The following is a 19,332-nucleotide window of genomic DNA, read 5'->3' on the forward strand; positions in this document are numbered from 1 at the left end:
AGCGACCTGTAGCTGTCAGTAAAACTGACATGTGTTTACAATGTTTGCTCCTCTAGGCTGATATTTGGTTTCATTGGGAAGCAACACCTACACCTGATTCTTAAAAACAGCCCCAATGGGACATTCCTGCTTCGCTTTAGTGACTCTGAGATTGGAGGCATCACCATCGCTTATATTGCTGCTGAAGGTAAGTGTTGGCGTGGCAGCAGTTTTGATGATCTGTAGTTTCAACCTTTTCCTCAAAGTTTTCTTTTTCCTGTTTGGACTGTAGTGATACAAAGATAAAGCCAGTACATTCAGCAATGGTCATTCAGTCCAACTTTTGCATCTTGTTTTTTTGTTGTTGTCAGACTTGTCTTCTTTGTGCTTTGTCAACCGTGGATTTCTTTCCTCCTAGGAGGGGTACAAAGAATCCAGAATATCCAACCTTTCACCAAGAGAGATCTTGAGATCCGTAGCCTCGGCGACCGCATCCGTGACATCCAAGAAATAACGTACTTGTATCCTGAAAAAACTAAACATGACGCTTTCCAAAAATTCTACTCAGGTATTGCTCTGCATAATGCCCCACGTGCATAGAGTCAGGATCATGTTCTTATATTCAGGATGATTATTTGTTAAGACATTTTTTAGACTGAGATTTTATCTTTTGACCCTGGTTTGAAACAGGACCTCAGCAGCCACCTGTGACGGGCTACATCCCTGTCACTCTCCAAACTAAAGTTGGCACGTAAGGAACTATTTCTTGTAAATGAACCATGTCTTTGGTGGAAGTTAAAGTAGTTTTAAGAAAAACTGAAACACTGGAACCACATGTGTTTGTGCTTCTGTGTTTGTAGGGATTCAACACCCCCAGCTGCCAGTGTAGAAGTTTCCACTAACGATACCTATGCAGACTTCCCCATGTAAGTGTAATTTTAATTCTCTTCACCCTTTACTAACCTATAGGTCAGGATCTGTATTGCTATTTTGCACCAACCAAGAGACCAGTCCTACAGCTGTGCAAACTGTGCAAGTTTAGATTTGATTGACATGATAATTCTATTTATGTGATTATTTAAGTCTTTATTCGATTTACACCAAACACTTCAGTGTTCTGAGTTCTCCTGAAGAAGCTCCATTACTAAATAACATATGTAGTCAAATGGCAATTTTTTCTTAAAGGCTTGGATAAATGTGGCTTCTAAGATATTTATCATAGCAATCCAATCTTTACATAGGAGACCTCCAACATGAGTAACGATTAATCTGAATGGTTGCTACTTTTTGTTTGTAGATTTAAACAAAACAAGGCTAAATGACAGCCTTGAAATTCTGTTTGTATGATTCAATCAGAAATGCTTCGATGTGATATTACCACCTCAAAGCCTCAAAACAAATACGTTCCATCAGAATGAATACTCTCCCTCGTCTATCACTGCCTGTAGCGTCCTACAATTTCGGGCGTGTTTAAGTCTGTTATTGGGTCATGTAGCCACTCTTACAAAGTCTGGAATTGGCCCCAGATTCTCTCTCACTGCATTCACATTGAATTTTACACTGTTGGAACACCAGTGTCACTGTGTCCTTCAAGCTCAAATCAAGTTTGGAACTGACTACATTTCCTCTGGAGGACATTTTATTGTCAGATGTTTCTTTGACAAAGATTTTGTTTTTAAGCCACAGTTAACAGGGGTATCAAGAATACCTGAAGAATTAAACTTGAGGCATTTAATATTGTAGATTTAAACCGGAAAAAAGTCAGATTAGTGTGATGCTGGTGGTGATTTTTCATTCAAGCAAAGTGGAAACTCATATCAGCTGCTGACTCGGCTCATCATTAGCACACTGAAACTTGTAACTTGGATGGTTAGGTTAGCAACCCACAGGACATCTCTGTGGCTTAACTGGTCATGTCTAGATTCGTATGGTGTAAATTGAATGTCTTTGTTTGTTTTTGAATGTCAAATATAATGAAATGGGCAGCGGTGTGCTGACATGAGAGGACTTTATTCTGAGATTTCCCTCTTTTTTTTAAAAAGAAAAAAAGTTTATGTAATAATCATGAACAGACTTTGTAAACCGCTAATTATTTAGTTTAATTAGTCTTAGTATCTTAGTCTTTAAATTAATGTCCCCTCTTTTAATATTGTTTGGTTCGTCGTTACTAGTCTGTGTGGCAGAGTTGAGCAAAATATCCGCTTCCACTTTACTGACGTCATACGCTCATTTTACAAGCGTGCAGAGGGGCCCCATCTCCGGCTAGCATGACAAAAGTGTTGGATTCCAAATATTAGTTTCAAATATCTGTGCAAGTCAAAAAATACCTCGTATTTCTTATTAGTATCAGTACAGCAAAAATATTTTTACACAGGATGATCTAGTATAGTGCGCTCCACTGCTTCCCCAGAAAAGTCCTTTGGAGATTCCTGACTGAAAAGCATTGATCTCTGATCACAGATATTGCTGGATAGGGACTGGATAGTGTAGTGGTAAGATGGCCACCTTTCATGTAGGTGACCTGGATTCAAATCCCCTGCATGAAAGGTACTACCTCTAGTAGGGGTCCTTAGACAAGACCCCCTTACCCTACCTGTAAGTTGCTTTAAATAAAATCGTCGTCCAAATGCATAAACATAAACATTGCATGCAGAGAATACATTGGTTATATTAGGGGGAAAACAGCACCAAGCTTTTGTAATAGCGCAGCCAAATTGGTGTGATTTAAAACACTGTCAAAAAAATAGACACAAAAACTTTAGAATACTTACACCACATTTAAAATGTAGGTAAATAGATTTGTTTTGAAATTTAAAACATAGCACTTGCTGTTACTTCGGCAAAATGTTATCTAATCAGGCAAATAGAAGGCTTCAGATCATTATCTTACTGACTTCTTTTGTAAGTCACAGTTTCCTATGAAACCTGTACTTCTCGACTGGTTTTTGAGCTCAGTTTTATCTGGTGAGATTGGATGTTTATTCAGATGATCAATTGAGCTGTTTCTCACCTGTTTCTGTAGTTGTGTTTGTAACTACATTGTCAATGACATACAAAACAATGGAAAACAGTTTAGCAGCTCTCTTAGCAGTTATACTTAGTGTATAGGTAAACAAACATCAGTAAATTGTTCACTGCCTGTGGATATTTGGAAAGGTGAGTCTGCGTTAGCAGCATGCTTATTCTGATACTTGACACTGAGCAGAAATAGCTTATTCAAATGGTTTAAAAAATAACAGTAAAACACCAAAAGCATAGACTGAGGCCCTTGATTTGGAATTAGAAAATTTCAAATTAGCTTATTTTAAGTAATTTGTTCAAGTGAGGGAGGAAGGCTGGTACTTGGTCATTTTACTGCTTTTTTTTTCAATCCCAGCCAGATGAACACTCTCAACATGGGCACAGTTGTACTCACTAGTCGCATCAAGTGTTAATGATCTCATGAATTAATGATTTCATTTATCTTTAGGGTACAGTTCCCACAGCAGCTCAACCCACTAGACGTTCAAAGAGACATGGAAAGTGAAGATGGCGTTAACGCCTTCAAGTAGGTTTTTCTCTTAATGTCTGTGCATAAAATTCACTGCCAAGTTGTTTGTTTTTTCCAAATGTGGTTTGAAAATGTCCCAGGTGGTCATCATTTACATGTGTTTGTCTTCTAGTTCAATTGACAACGAGATGGACTTTGGCTTTTTCGGAGAGATGACTTCTTAGAAAAATCTCCTCCGTGCTGTCTCCGGAGCACAAAAGCATAAATCGAGTCGAGACTGAAACCAAAGTCGTAACGTTTGGCTCAAGTGCTTTGTTGATACAATTGTTGCTCTTTTACTTTCGACATCTACAGTTTGATCTACTTTTGAATAAAAACTCTTCAGAGACTATTTGTCTTGGACTCATTGAGCTGGTGCTACACAAAAGGAGGGAGTTACTTCACAGCTGCTGTGGGTCACCAGCATGCGCCTCATTGGCCACTTCTTTAAGAAGCTTTTGTTTCTCTTGTCTGGTGGTAGGTTTGTTCATGTTGACTTATTTCGTTTGCTTAGCTTGCATTTAGTTCAATAAATACATTACTGTCCAGTGAAAGGATTAATGGGTTGTCATCTACCACAACCTATTGCATGTTATTCTCTGTGCTTACTGTATATTTCAGTGATATTAAGCCTTTATTTCAGTAGCGTTTTTCTTTTGTATATAATCTTTCATTGTTTCTGAAAAGCTTGGCCCAGCCTCAGTCATAGTACATTGTACATTTAGCCTTAATGTATTACACAGCATGCATGGTAAACAGTCAGCCAGGTAACACACAGGGAATGATAAGCTTTTTCCACATTGACTGATAATCTGTAGCACACTCCCACTGCAGCACGTAGCAGAACTGGTGATTGTTGTGGGCAAAGCATATATTTGATCTATATCAATAAAAGATATGTGTGTGTGTGCGACTATGTCTCTGTCATATTTTTGGTCCGTCCTCTAAACTCCTTTTAATAACATAAATGTCTCAAGGTTTTTTTTTTTTTTTTGGGGGGGGGGGGGGGGTTCTCATTTTAGTGAGAAAAAAGTGGGATTGATGTAAAACTAATAACTAATAAAACTAATATGTAAGTATATTAATTTCATGTTGATTTAGGTTTTGTACAACTTGTTCACTTACCACATGTTTTTTGTTCTGGTGTGCTTTAAAGGATTTAAATAGTATCTACAGATATGATACAAGATAAAAGTGTAGAGCGTATTTCTGCAGCAAGTATTGAAATGAAGAACAATTTCATTCTGAGAGTGCCTTTGCTTCACGGTGACTTGCAGTCTTGTTCTGATTTTAGCTGCTTTTATTTGCAGCTGAATACATATGCAGACCGGTTTTCTTTGTGAATACTGAAACCAAATCATTTCACTTTTTAATAGAAGCTTTTCACTACCTACTATCACTTTCAGTGTCATGTATGCAAGAGTATGACAGCGTTTTGAATGCTGCATGCTTCATAACCATTTATGTCTCGTGGACTAAATTCAGGATGAAAGCAATCCATGTAATATTTTACTGTGATAACAAATAAAATTTCAGTTTCTCAAAATTTGCAAATTACTTGTGTGAGTTTATTATATTGGTATTTTCCCTCAAGTCAAGTTTCACTGGTATATCACAGCTCTTTGCGCCAGCTTTTAAAACACTGCAGAGTCTTTACAGCAGCAAAAGCAGACAGATGAACTGCAACTTTTACTGCTTGTGTTTGTATCACAGGAAATTGGTTTAGGTGTCAGATTAAATATGTCACATGATATAACTGTTGAATATATTTAAGATTTGCCTGTTCAGCACATGCAAATGTCCTGTCTGGAAATGTTTAAATCCCAACTATATCTAAAAGAACACAGACAAAGAAGAAATTGCAAATTGAAGGTTTTTTTTTGTTTTGTTTGTTTTTGTTTTTTTGACATATAAAAATAGTAAATCATGAGTAATTTGATTTGGAAGGTATGCCTGTTACCATATTGGCTGTTCATTGACTGAAAGCATATTGGCATGATTGGCATCACTTCCATAATCCATCAGCCAAAGAGGAGACATTGGATAGCTAAATTCCTATCCATCCAGTTTCCATCCAATTTTAACAATCAACATCAAAAAATAAAAAGAAAGAAAGAAAACTTTACACTGTACATCACAAAGTTTTCCCATTAGAAAAAAAATTCTAATTTAAACGAGTCATTAAAATGTAAATTCTACTCAACCACTGCCTGGGAAACCACACTGAAAAAAAAAGGCTATGTTAAGAAAGCAGAAAGAGAATCAGCTTACATGTCTGGTTCAATAACTGCTTGGGTGAAATATGTAAACTGCTAATTAGTCTCAGTGCCCTGTCTTCTTTCCTCCATCCCAGCAGCTACCGATGTCCCCTCATTAGAGCAGAACAAGATGGCTGCTTCGCAATAAAGGTAGGAGGTAGGGTGAATGAAAGAGGGATGTAGGAGAGAGGAGACATGAGGCCAAATCACTTTCAAAGTTCATTCTCTCTTTTGTAGACTAAGAAAATAAAGGTGTACATCTAGCACTCTGTACAAACACACGAAAGATTTCAGCCGACTTGAGACAACCTTCTCTCTTCTCCCAAAGTTTCGCTCTCGAAGAGCCTCTCAGTCAAGAGCAGAACAGAGAAGGCACCAGGTGTTCACCAACACCAGCAAGAAGCCACCACATCTCGTGCACGCTTTCATTTCTAACCTTGAGTTGAAGTACAGGGACTCTTCAGTCTTGTCAAACACAGATCAACCATAAAACGCTTGTTCTTAGTGACAGCTTGTCAGGTTTGCTCTCATAGTTTTTCCATGGCAGGCAAGCAGAAGTAAAAGCAAACCAGCTGTTACACACCTGTACATGAATCATAAGTGCTGCTCTAAAGCTGTAAAGACAAAATTTTGTCAGGTCATTCAGAATGTAACTCAACAAAAATACTGAATAAGATATCAAAATTTAGGTAAAACCTACAGATTTCCCACCTATAAAGTAATGTGCAACACAATTGGAAGCAACATTATATATATATACATCATATATATGTATATATGTATATATATATATATATATATATATGTATATATACATATACATATCTGTGTGTGTGTGTGTGTAATGTGTGTGGGCTTCGTTGGATAAGGCTTGAAATGGATTTAAGCATTTAAGCCATGACTCGAATGCAAATTTATTTTCCCCTGATATAAAAATTGGGTTCACTATAGACATGATATTTGTTGAACTGTGATTTTTGCAGTTTCGGTGAGGGCAAGAAAATGGCGGCATGTTTTCCTAAAATAAGCTTGCATAGTAACTCAAAAATGAAAAAGGAAAAAAAAATGAAATACAGACAAAGGATTGTAGCAATGAAATGTGGAAAAAATTAAGATGAAATAAAACAATCTCACAAGAATACACATGCAGTCCGACATGCAGGCACACAGTTGCTGTCTTTCTCGCTCTCACTCTTTATCACACACACACACACACACACACACACACACACACCCGCATGCAGACATACAACTAAAAAAAAGAATATAAGGCAAATAAATACTGGTAAAATACAATACCAACATGTGATTTACCCAAAGTTCATGAAACAAAACAAACACAATGCGAGATCACACTGGATCAAAGTGGAAAAGCATGCAGAAGTCCACTGCTCTAATGTAGCTTCACTCCTAGCAGACTACAACAAAGGGAGAAAAACAGAAAGAAATAGAAAGGCAGGGAAAGATAGAAATAGCAGCCCCTGTCCTGAGCACTTATAGCCACCTGGTCAGCCTGGAGTGATTGACTCCCCACACCAAAAGGCACAGGGTGCTTCCTTCAGTGGCAGGTTTCTTCTAACCCTCCATTTTCATCCTGCATTCCAAGAGGGGAATAGGAAAATGAAGGATGGTAGGGATGAAATCAGGAAAGATGGTCAGGACTGTGGGTGCCTCTTCACTGTTATTAAGTAGGTCCGGTTCTTGATGTGGAACAAGGATATTAAAGGGGTATGGGATCTGTGTTAGCATGTGTTGAGAAGAGGGGAGGAGGTATGTGTGCAAAAACTGTGTGGGACGAGGATGGACCAGGAACTGAGGATGCAGAATGAGGCATGACAGATGCAAGATGGGGGTCAGAAAGCTGATCTTCTTATCCAGGCTTATAGGGCCTGTGTCTTGAGCTCAATGGGCTCTCCCCTGGTCTCCTGCTGGCCCTCAGCCTCTGTGGGCCGGGTGCCTTTCAGTGTGGCGAGCCTCTCAGAGAGACCACGCATACGTGGGAAAAGCACGAAGTCATACAGCAGGGCACCCATGGCACCGCCAATCATAGGTCCCACCCAGTACACCTGGAAAAGACAGAGCATTGAAGTGTTTAGACTGAGGATGCCGTATTACTATGGCACTGATTAGGAGTGCAAAAGTTTCTACAGAGCTTACCCAGTGGTTGACAAAATTCCTGACCAAGACAGCTGGCGCAAAGGACCTTGCAGGGTTCATACCTGCTCCAGTGAAGTACATCTAAGCAGAGAGACAGAGAAGAGAGAGTCATTCAAGGATAAAACTATAAATCTGAAGCGATACGGAGAGCCTTGTTTAAACCACAAGAGCAGTTTCAAATTTCTACACCCTGGGTTTGGCCTTACCCCAAGAAGATGCCCAATAAGCACAGAGAAGCCTATGGCCAAAGCAGCAGAGCCCAGGCGTCCATTGCGTCTCTCATCTGTCACAGCAAAGACGCAAACAACAAGCTGGAGGGTGAGGAAGACCTCCACTGTTGTAGCCATTCCCAGGCTGATGCCTGGCTGCAGCTGTGATAGAAAGAGTGATGAAATGAAAAATGTGAGAGAACAAATTCCAAATCCATTTGACCATAAATCAAAGTGGAAACATTTTTATAATCTAGATGCAGTGTTATTTTAGTATAAGCAGTCAGTGAATTTGTAAGATATAAATTAACATTCGAATGTAGCAGTAGAAGCCAACATGCCTATTTGTAATAATAGCCGGTCAGGTAATCTTACTGTGTTCAATGCCAGGTTTCCCCTAATGTTGCTGGGTGTAACCCCATACAGTACAGCAGCACCAGCCAACGCTCCAAGACACTGAGCAATGATGTAGAAGAAAGCGCGGAACAGGGACATCTGAGATCCGATCAGGTAGGCAAAGGTAACAGCAGGGTTGATGTGTCCTCCACTGATGTGACCAATGGACTGGATGAAGGTGGCAGCTGCCAGCCCAAAGCAAAAGGCAACATGAAGAACATTATGGGGCCCAGTGGTCCAGCGGAGGGCGGCCCCCAGCCCAAAGAATACAAAGAACATGGTGCCATAGAACTCGGCAAACACTGCCCGCCAGAACGACATTGACCTGAACTCCCACATTGTGGCTCAAGTTCAAAAAGCAACTTCTAAACAGTGGAGGGATGAAAAGTCAACAGAAAAACTAACTAAGCAACTGAAGGGAGAAGATGCTTCTCCACAATGATAACTCTACTTGAGACCAAAAATACTGAGGAAATAACAAAAATTTGGCCTCAAACAACTCCTCAAAGTTAAATGTAACAACACACAAACTACTCAACATGTAACTGAGTTATCTGCTGAGCTTCCTTTTGAAATGCTGATATCTGTCATAAAGGGCTCCTGTGTGGAGCAGTACGCCAGTCTCTATGCATCTATGAGCCAGCCCCGATGGTTGTTAGCAAAGGAACATGAATGGACAAACGTTAAGCATGTCCTGCAGACATTCAGCCTTTTTATCAGAGCAGGGGGAGCTCAGAGGCCTTTTTATAACACCCCTGGGCCACTGGAGAGCCACAGAGCCCAGGGGAGGGGTCAGTGCACAATACTACAAATCAAAGTCTTTTAACCCTTCAGCTGCCTTCGTCTTTCTTTGGTCTGTCCAAAAAAATATATATTTTTTTTTTAAATGCAAAAATCTAGAGTTGTAGGTTGCAAGTTTAAAAAAGTGGAGAAAAAAATCAAAGTGAATCTGAGAAAAAATTACTTCTGCATGAAAGTTCTTAACAAATTGCTTTTAGTTTTGCAGTTACCTGTGGTTAAACTCATGCTCAGTGGAAGCAGGAAAGTAAACAAAAACTGGGGTCAGCAATACTTCTCAGCCAAACGTGAGTGGATGATTTGGGGGATCTTATGTTTCCACAGGGGTTTTCAAAGCTTTCTGTGGTTTCAGTAAACCTCCGATTTTCTGGAGGATGTCAAGCTCTTGCAGGTAAGAGGTAACTGAAATAACATCACTATCTGTGAAACCTCGTCTCTTGGGTAAAATGATCATTTCTTTCTGAAACAGCGGACATGCAGTTGGCAGAACTGCGTGCCTGCTGTGGAAGGAGTGTTGTGAGCAATGCAAACTTTTGCTTGCTTTCCAATCATGTGTTTTTTTTCACATGCACAAAAGTTATATACGCACATCTTTCATGTCTCAATGATTCTCCTTAATTTTCTCCCATTTATTCATGCATAATCTACATTTATTCTAAGCAATGTTGTGGTCCATGATACTCGAGTAAATTCTCAATTTCTCCACTTGGTACAATTAATTTTGAGGCAGCAGAACTGATTAGACAGAGTTTTACATTGTGTGTGGTAGATTGGTTTGGAGGCTCAGGTCGGATAAAGCGGTGGAAAATACACGGTTGCAAAGCAAGAGGGGACAGCAGGCCTGGCATTGAGCATCTGCACTGGAGCATCATGCTGACCAGGGCAGCTACAGGGATGGCCGCAGCACTCTGAAAGGTTTATGCTGAGCTCACTGCTTTTGTCCTTTCAAGCATGGGAACAAAACGCTTGCACTAACACTTTTCTACTAGTTTCTGATATGTTTGTATTGCTGTTGCTGTTGAATGTGCAAGTTCCCCTTTTGGTTGGCCAGATTAGCCATATCATTTCGGTTTGTTTCGTTTTGTTTTGCTGTTTGTTTTTTTTGTTTTTTACCTCTGTGCTGTAGATGTTCCAGAGTTCTGTTGAAGTGAAATCAAGATAATATACAAACACAATCAGAAGACCTTTTCAAATGTTTTAAAAGAGTAGTTTGATTGGGAAATTTTTCCTTTTAATATGATTAACGGCTGTGATGGTGGATGAAAACAAAAAATAAACATGAGAAAAAAAGTTTTAAAGTGTTAGTCTGAAACTAACAGTTTGTTAGTTTGCCAGTTAGGGCATCTCTATTGTGATGAGCATTATGCCCTCCTCATGACTCCCTAAGCCATCTATTGTATGTATGAGCCCTGAGTTTAGTTTTACAGTGGAGGGTCTTGAAAAGATGCTTGCATTGTGTTTTCCTGCTCCCTTGGTCCAGACTGCTGACGCAAACACAACACGTGGCCCCTAAACGTCTCACGCTGGATTAGACCCTCTTTCCTACACTGACCATTCAATGATGAAAACGTGTGCTGCAGAACACAGGGGAAGGCAAATTAGGAATTTACATAAGCATCTTTCAATTTTAAAATGTAGCAAATGGAAAATCTAATCTATTTACCTAAATCCAACCAACATGTACAAGTGTCCTTGGGTACGAAACCAAACGTATTTATCAGTGCGTGTAGATATGAGAATGAAATGTGCGAGTCGCATAAGAATTGCATGAGAAGTTTGAAATGGAAAAATCTCACAGGAAAGTCACAACTAATTTGCACTTTCTATATCAAGCTAAAGGGAATTTCAGGGTTTGGTTTTGTTTCCCTTGCAAGGAAATGGAAAGCCACTGAAAACCCAGTGCAAGATTAGAGAGAAGTCATTAGCACAACACAGTGGTCATATAGAGACATTTCATGTGAAGTAGCTGAAGTGCTTAAAACACATTATTCCTCTCACCTCCCCATATGTACATTTAATAAAATTGCTAAAGCAGGCACTACCACTAACATTTTTACATTCCTAACATGATTCCACAGTTAACAATGGAGGGAATATTTCAAAGTCATCTCTCTATGGTAATATCTTTGTGAAGCACAATTGGAAGTGATTCAAGGTTTAACCAAATATGATTTAGAAAAAGAATGTGATTTCAGTATGAAATACCCGTTTCTGATGTTATTATTCACAAAGGAAACTTATGACGAGTGAGAGAATTTATTTGGAAATATAGCACCATGTAGCTCATACTGCAAAAGCATCATATTGTCACCTGAGTTCTGGTAAGTATTTTTTTGCAGAGAACAAGCTCCACTTGCTTTACAACCGAATGTTAGGAAATCATCTGTCCATGGCCGACAGAGAACAATAACTGCGACCAGTAGTCCTTTCAGTGTTTCAATTTATTAGAAATGTACCGTTAAAGTCTCACTGTGTTTGAAAAATGTTGAATCAAACACACACCCATATTTCTGGGGTCCGTTTCACGTAGCAGGTTCAACCAACTCTGAGTCTATTCCTGATCTCTGAGTTGATCTACTCTGAGATAGAAAACCCTGAGTTTTCGGTTCCAGAAACGCTGATTTGAGTGAGGTTAATCAACTCTGAGTAAGTTCACCTTGAGTTTAGCGCGTGCACCACAACTTTAAAAAGCCAGCATCAATGGAGCCCTGATTCGACGAGTCACCTTGGCAACGGGGAAGAGGAGGGGCTACGTTTTTCAACAACCTCGAATTGGAAATCTTAATGCGCTCATACGGTGAGTTTCAATACGTTTTTAGAAATAAGTGCAACACCGTTGCAGCAGCAAAAGTGTAAGTTTAAATGTAGTCCTTTGCAATCACAATAATATTACAGGGAAACTGCTTGAATGGTAGCCCATTCATTTATTTCATTTAGGTGCAATCCCGCAGGGGAGAAGCGCTCTTGGCAGCAGTTTAAGATGAAATATAAAAACATTGTTCAAACTGGTGAGACCTCGGCATGGAGGTACCTCATTTTGATCATGTTTTACACTGTAAAATAAATATTAAGTGGCTATTTGACTGTGCAGTTATTTTATTCCCAACATAATGCTGTTTTCACACACATAAACTATGTCTTCTCATCTATACCATCCATCCATCCATTATGTATACACCGCTGAATCCGTCAGTCGGGTCGCGGGGGGGCTGGAGCCTATCCCAGCGGTCAATGGGCAAGAGGCGGGGTACACCCTGGACAGGCCGCCAGTCCATCACAGGGCCACATAGAGACAAACGAGACAAACAACCATGCACACTCACAGTCACTCCGAAGGACAATTTAGAGTCATCATCTATATCATGTTCTGTTAAATAATTAAGCCTATTTAAACTAACACAGACTTCTACTGAGCCAACAGAAAGAAGGCAGATGCCCGTAAAACGGGTGGTGCCCAGCACCACCACCTCTAACGGGAGGCCAGTGGCTGAGGGAATCCACCCCCAAGACACGAGTGCCTTTATAAAATATAATAGGCCTATATATGTCTTTTTTAAGCCTATTCATACAAATATTTATTTGTCTTTTATGTCTTTTTTTTCTTTTGTCCCAACACATTCTGATGGTGCCGCTCAAAAAGATAATTGTCTGTAAATGCAAAAATCTATGCGCGGTCTGATAACCATCTCCGACGAATATTTATTTCTCTGCGCAGTAGGCCTAATGCTGCACCTTCATCCACGGGATCGTTGTCAAAAGGACATGTTCGTGAAAAAAGTCGTCTCCTACTGTGCCTAATGGACTTATAGAAGTAGAAGAACTCGCTCTGCTGACTGAATGAATGAGGAAATCAAATGGCGTGTGTGGCTGAAAGAGGGCGGAGACAGAAAGAAACTCAAGGTTTCTTGAATAAAACCTGGTCCCGACCAGGTTAGGTTCAGAGAGTCTGTTACTACGGTAACTGACCGAGAGGTTAAGTTACCTCTCTTTGTGAAACAGGCTAGAGTTACCCCTCTTTCTCGGGGATGAGTTACCTCCCTTTGTGAAACGGAAAACTCAGGGTTTCCCTCATTTCAGGGTTAACCTACTCAGAGTTTTCACTAAACCTGCTACGTGAAACGGACCTCTGGTGTATGTGACAAGCACTTCTAACCTATGCGGATAGCTCCTGTTAGTATAAAAACCATCTCAGTTCTCGGTTCCCTGGGCAACACTTTCACCTGCTGCGATGTTTTGTATGGCGGCAACTCCACTACCAAAGTCTCGACACAGACTGTATGTTGTACAAGCATATGTGTTTATTTTTTAAATGCTGGAACAGGTTTAAAAAATGAAATGGTTGTTAAATATTTGCAGATGTTTGGATACATTGGAAAACTCATTTAAAGCAAAAACTCTTGCCTTTTAAATTAACAAACATAAGTGCAATTTACAATACAAACATTAACGGGGGAAAGAAAATGTCGTTAAAAAAATCTACTATTTTTTTTAAAATAGGCATTTTGAGTTGTTTGTTTTTTTTCCTTCTATTAGAAATTACAACATTGAATACATCTTCTGACATCGCAAAAAACAGAGAGAGAGAGAGAGAGACAAGGTTTAAGACATCAGCACATCCCATTACAGTCATTTAAGTCAAGGAACAATAACATTTTCATTTGAACAGAATTGTCCATGCAGAACAAAACAGCAAATCACAGCACTGTATGTTGCTATGGATGTCTGTGCACGTCTGTATCCAACAGTCACTCCCTGTCACTCCCTTGAGGAGATTTCACTTTGGAAACTGCGTGGAGGAGATTCTTCTCAAACGTGGCTGCCAACTCATGTCTCGTCTCTCTTTTCAACGGACTTGTAACTCACTTCGATAACTACTGAGGTGGCAACCATGTTCGTCTACTCAAGGTCTGGGATTTCTGGAAGAGAAGAAGTTCAGCACATAACGTGTGTTGCTAGGATCTGAATGGCTAACAACAGTAGAAACCAATAAGGCAAAAATAAATTGCTGATGGCAAATAAGACAGCAGTAAGGTCACTAAAGATTAAGAATGAAATAAAGTGATAGTATACTTAGAGATGATCATTTGTAAAGCAGTTGCTTACTTAAGAGGGCTGAATTCAGTGAAATCAAGAGGCAAAAGTTTAATATTACAATTCACTAAGCATCATCCACCTGATCGCGCCACAAAGCTACAGTGCCCACTCACAATGCAAAACACATAAAACGACTCTTTTCCTGGGCTTCTGTGGGAAGTGACATCACAGAATTAAGATGGTTCAGATTTTTGGCAATTTAGCCTCTATAAAAATGTCTTCCAGACTAGCGGAAAGAAAAATGTCACCATGCTGATGGTTTTAATGAAGAGGTTTGTTAAAAAGTGGAAATTGATATCGTGCGTGTGCATCTGGTAGTACTTTCAAATTCTTTGGCCCGGAATACCTCATTTGCATACTTAAAGCAGAACCTAGTTGGAAAGAAGTGCAAGTTTCTTACAATTTCTTCTAGAAGTAGTCATGGTTACTAGCTGCCTTTACGTGAGAGCCTCCTATGTAGGGAGTGGCTTTGGCTTCTGAGCTCAAGCACAGCAGAGAGGGAGGGGGGTGGAGCTGAAAGTTGAACTAATTCAAATTTTCAAGATTGGTTCACATTCATCTCAAAGTTACCAAGTTCTGCTGTAAACACAGGATTTCAGAAAGCCTGTAATACAAAATATATTTGTCTTAATGTGAGTTAATCAGCTGGAGGGGCTTTACTTCGATGTTTATCAGAATAATGTTACACTTCCAGTGTCTCCTTAATGGAAGAGTTTCTGTGGAGCACTCAGTATCTGCAGACTTCTGTTCACTTAAACAATGGGGATAAAGGACTAAACAATGACAAATTACCAAAGAGCTCTTTTAAAACAATACTTACTTTCATCATCGCTGTCTGCAGAATCGTGCTAGAAAACAAAGCAAAGACAATCATGATTCATCACCCACTGCTTTCACCTGGAAAATTCGGTTTTATCAAGAATCCTCCAAACATGACATTCTTTGGTGAACATTATGAACTGAACACGAGAAGTACTGTATGCACCATAAAAAATGTGTTAATCAATAAAATAAATTAGAAAAAAATAATCATACCTCTTCTTCTGCACCATCTAAATCTGGTAGATCATCCCCACCCATGCTGTTCATCATCTGGGGAATAACACAGGGGACAATCAACACGTCGGTATACCTGAACATAATCGCACCGTAGCTCTGCGATAGGGCTGCATCATATAAAATAAAAATGCATTGTTATCGCAATATCAATATTGCAAAGGCATTGTAAAATTCAACAGTGAAAACGTGTATCGCATGTTTTCCGGAAACCATGCAGGCTTACTCCGGTAGTGTAACACGCGTACCTCTGAAAATTTGTCAAAACTTGACAAGTCTTCATCTGAATCATCTTCCCAGTCTTTCCAGTTATTGAAATCCACACTCAGCCAGTTGCACTGAAAACACAACAGATTTCAGCGTTTCAGTGGGGCAATTTGACATGGAAATCTAAGTATATTTACTAAAAACATATACTAGATAATATCAAGTTAGGGAAACATGTTACATAATTAGTTTTACGAAAACTAAAAATTCCCACAGACTTAGTCACCGAGTTATACTGTTAACAGGACTCACAGACTGACTTGAAATTGGCAGTATACTTTCTAACTTTTGTCAACTTATTTGTGCCTGTAAATGTCAAACCCCACATACCTGAAGACTGATCAGTTGGTTTAAGAGTTAGTTACCTTTGTCTTGTCTTTGGTGAGTCGTGGCCATGACTTCCCAGCCTCTGCTTTTCGTAAACAACACAACACAGACCTGTCAGTACGTCTGTGCCTCGATGCCTGTGTGTTAACAGAGAGAATTTGGTTATTTTTTTGTTGCTAAAGTAATAAAAACACATCCTTAAACTGCAACTACGCTTGCAGATTATCACAAACTTACTTTGGTGTCAATCTCCCCAAAAAGTTCCACCGTGTTCTGGTGTTTGATGTCATCTGTTCCAATGACACAACTATAAAATGAGATTTAAAAAGAAGCTAATTTTATTGGCCTTATAGCTATTAAATGTTTTCAACAATTCTCACAAACATTACTGGACGTGCATGCATCCAGGGGACAATACTGCAGTTAGCAATCACAAGATTTTAAAAGGTTTCTTTGATAAATGTCCAATTCCTCAAGTTTGCAAATTCTTGTTGACTCAATATTGAAATACCCGCACCATAAAATGCTATTTCATAGTGCAGAGTTTTGATACAGGCTTGTGGAAAATGTAATGCAACAATAGATCTTTATCAGGATCTTGATTTTTTTTTAATCAGTTGTGCATTACTGCTGTCATTATCATTGTCATTTTTGCTCCTAAGTTGCACACACCTATTTGATGACATTGCACCAAAATCAGCCTATTTCCACAGGGGTCATGGGCCCCTTTTACAAAATGTACTTTAAGGTTGATGTTTTATTTCAATGGGACTTACCTAAAAACAAATTTTGACTTGTCAAATTTTACTTGCACATCTTTACTGTCCTCCACGCAGAAATCTACAAAAACAGAATCTCTTCTGTCATACCACTTAGCTGTTGCAGGCTGCCTGATGACAAGGAGTAGAGAAAGAGATCAATCACAGTGGGCCAACATAGCATACAGTAATTCATGTTTCATTCAGTGTCAGATAGTATTTATAGTTTTGCAGGTGTTAATACTGTGGATAATCTGCTCTGATGGTCCACGTGTGGTGCAGTCCACCTGAGTCATTATAAAGAGAGGGTAGCTTATGTTTATAGAGTAACTTGAAAGCATCCATTTTCCTAAAAGCTACAACAGTTATTAAAGAAAATCCTTAGATTAAAGATTAAACGGGTGCTACTGCCATCAGTATATTACCAAGCAGACATATTGGAGTAACATTTGTGTTATCATACAAGGAGGGAGTAGTGTAGTACTACAATAATTGTTGTCTTTACGATTACTTCAATGCAACTCTGTAGAAAAATACATTTTGACATGGACATGGGCGGCTTGTGTTACGAATGTCGCTAACAAATGTGTGATGCTTCGTGTTGCCGAACGTCAACATAAAATTAGGTCTTATGAGCATGACACCATGCCTTTTTAATGCTAACTTTGCCCTAGTCATGTCAGTTGACATTAGCCTTCTAGCTAACGATAACTGAACTGGTTTAAGATGCACAGAAAAAACAAGCCAACATTTTGAGACGAGGATTCGTAGGGCCATGGTGTATCAAGCTGGCTGAAGCAATTTGTAGGTGGATTTGAAGGCGCTCGCTCAATTTCAGTCCTGTAACGTTGGGCACAGCTGCACTACTGAGGCTAACTCGTGTGCTCGTTGAGTTAGCTTATGTTAGCTAGATGATCCGCTTTATAGCACTTCCAGGACTTGTAGCTAGTAATCTACGATAGTAGCTACACAGTAAAATAAAGACTTACATCTTCAGTGTTTTAGAAATAAAACTCCCTCGTCGGATCTCGATACAAGTAAGTATGTTATCTAGCAATGAAGCCCGGCAAAGATGATCACTGTGTGTGAGTCTGAGACCTAAACAGTTAACTCAAAGATTTACAACAGAAGCACTTGTGGTTCTCCAAATATCGCGTGTTTTCCATGCTCTCTCGTGACGCCGCGTTTACCCGCCAGCTTGGAGCATGGGCACCGCGTGAGATCATTCTGGAACGACTTGCGTGTCAGAGCAGTGCAACAGCTCCACCAGCAGTACAGTAAACACAATGAAAGTGTATCTGATTATATTATATAAACGACCACCGTACGAATACAATCATTACTTTCTGAAATATGGTACATTTTTAGGTCTGTGTAGTCGATTTTTGTAATTATGATTTTAATCATGGAAAGAATGTAAAAAAAAAAAAAGATGCTCATTGCTCGACTATGAACGCATGCTTGGAGAGCACACTGGTTAAGGGAAAAGAAACAACCCTAAACTACCGATATACATATTTTATTTTTGATGTTTTTTTGCTTTTTCTTTCTTTCTTTTTTTTCTGTCTACAAGTGTGCTAATTTTCAGTCTCTTTATTGTAATATTTTGTTCCATTTTGGTAATTTTGCATCTCACTGCAGTCCCTCTATATCCCTGAGGACATTTTGCTTCTCTGTATGGTTGCTTTCATTTACATTAGGCCAAGGGCAAGGTCACATTTATTCGAAAAATCAAAATTGACCAAATGCTTTTTGGGCAAATACAATATGAATTGTTGATGTTTTGTATTTCTTTGTGAATGTTTTGTCTTCTTGGCGTATGATAACGGGACTTTGGGTTATGTTGGTTTTATGTCACTTTTTTTTTTCAATATATCTTTTTGTAGTTGATTTGAGTCACATTTTGGTTGTCTGGTATAAAATAAGTTAGTTTTCCCTGACATTTTACTATACAATACACTCAGTAATTCATACCCTGACAATACTATAAACTGCATACTATACACATAAACTACTGCATATTGTTACAATCATTGACATTGCTCATTTTACACCTGCCGATTTATGTTGCCTCGCTGTTTAATGTTGATTTTTCTGGTGTCTGATGAATTTATTATAAATCTGGGAAAAGACAAGGGTCCCTGATTCTTTGGCCTGCTCAGTTCAGTCCGTTTTCTATACCCGCCTAATCCAGTTCAGGGTCGCAGGGGGTGGGTGCTCATCCACACTAAACCACCACACCACTTTGCAGCCCTCAGTCACTGTTCATGGTAGTCATTTTTGCTAAAACTAACAATGCTGGTTTTATATCATCATTCATCAGCTATTAAATCTCCAGTTTAGTTTACATGTTGGCCAGTCACCAGTAATGATATATGGTTTTAAAATGTTTGTTGAAGTTACTTTTAATGCAGGGAGTATCATGAAAGGGTATGATAGATTGAAGTTATGCACGAAGATACATGACACTGCTTGTTTGTTTTTTTCTGTTGGAAAAACAGCTT

At 39.2% G+C, this 19,332-nt stretch overlaps 3 protein-coding genes across 3 annotated transcripts in view; 1 reads left to right on the forward strand and 2 right to left on the reverse strand.

The window, feature by feature from the left end:
• Positions 1-4,421, forward strand: part of stat6 (signal transducer and activator of transcription 6, interleukin-4 induced) — a 31,867-nt gene extending 27,446 nt beyond the window's left edge. Inside the window, exons 15-20 of the mRNA XM_075476673.1 lie at positions 57-187; positions 398-547; positions 670-730; positions 840-905; positions 3,449-3,526; positions 3,642-4,421. Of these exons, the coding sequence (XP_075332788.1) occupies positions 57-187; positions 398-547; positions 670-730; positions 840-905; positions 3,449-3,526; positions 3,642-3,693 (538 nt within the window). The 3' untranslated portion in view covers positions 3,694-4,421. The remainder of the gene's footprint in view (positions 1-56; positions 188-397; positions 548-669; positions 731-839; positions 906-3,448; positions 3,527-3,641) is intronic.
• A 3,225-nt stretch (positions 4,422-7,646) lies between these two features.
• Positions 7,647-8,867, reverse strand: mipa (major intrinsic protein of lens fiber a). The gene is made up of 4 exons (XM_075475656.1): positions 8,508-8,867; positions 8,130-8,294; positions 7,924-8,004; positions 7,647-7,832 (listed from the first exon to the last, which is right to left on the reverse strand). The coding sequence occupies exons 1-4, from the start codon at positions 8,865-8,867 to the stop codon at positions 7,647-7,649; spliced, it is 792 nt and encodes a 263-aa protein (XP_075331771.1).
• Positions 8,868-13,469: 4,602 nt separating this feature from the next.
• Positions 13,470-17,969, reverse strand: ptges3a (prostaglandin E synthase 3a (cytosolic)). The gene is made up of 8 exons (XM_075476674.1): positions 17,818-17,969; positions 16,847-16,960; positions 16,308-16,377; positions 16,109-16,207; positions 15,725-15,814; positions 15,456-15,512; positions 15,241-15,268; positions 13,470-14,242 (listed from the first exon to the last, which is right to left on the reverse strand). Coding segments are annotated over exons 1-8 (480 nt in total). The 5' UTR covers positions 17,820-17,969; the 3' UTR covers positions 13,470-14,222.
• Positions 17,970-19,332: the final 1,363 nt, after the last annotated feature.

The sequence above is a fragment of the Odontesthes bonariensis genome, chromosome 10 (assembly GCF_027942865.1).
Source record: "Odontesthes bonariensis isolate fOdoBon6 chromosome 10, fOdoBon6.hap1, whole genome shotgun sequence".
Lineage (NCBI taxonomy): Eukaryota > Metazoa > Chordata > Actinopteri > Atheriniformes > Atherinopsidae > Odontesthes > Odontesthes bonariensis.

What these genes read in the sequence shown, in the direction of transcription:
- mipa (XM_075475656.1), bottom strand. Translation starts at nt 8,867, where the DNA reads ATGTGGGAGTTCAGGTCAATGTCGTTCTGGCGGGCAGTGTTTGCCGAG. An exon ending in TTATTGGGCATCTTCTTGGG is followed by an intron (nt 8,005 to 8,129) that starts GTAAGGCCAAAC and finishes CTCTCTGCTTAG; the next exon opens with ATGTACTTCACTGGAGCAGG. An exon ending in GGAATTTTGTCAACCACTGG is followed by an intron (nt 7,833 to 7,923) that starts GTAAGCTCTGTA and finishes TGTCTTTTCCAG; the next exon opens with GTGTACTGGGTGGGACCTAT.
- ptges3a (XM_075476674.1), bottom strand. An exon ending in TCACCAAAGACAAGACAAAG is followed by an intron (nt 15,815 to 16,108) that starts GTAACTAACTCT and finishes TTGTGTTTTCAG; the next exon opens with TGCAACTGGCTGAGTGTGGA. An exon ending in GTTTTGACAAATTTTCAGAG is followed by an intron (nt 15,513 to 15,724) that starts GTACGCGTGTTA and finishes GTTATTCCCCAG; the next exon opens with ATGATGAACAGCATGGGTGG.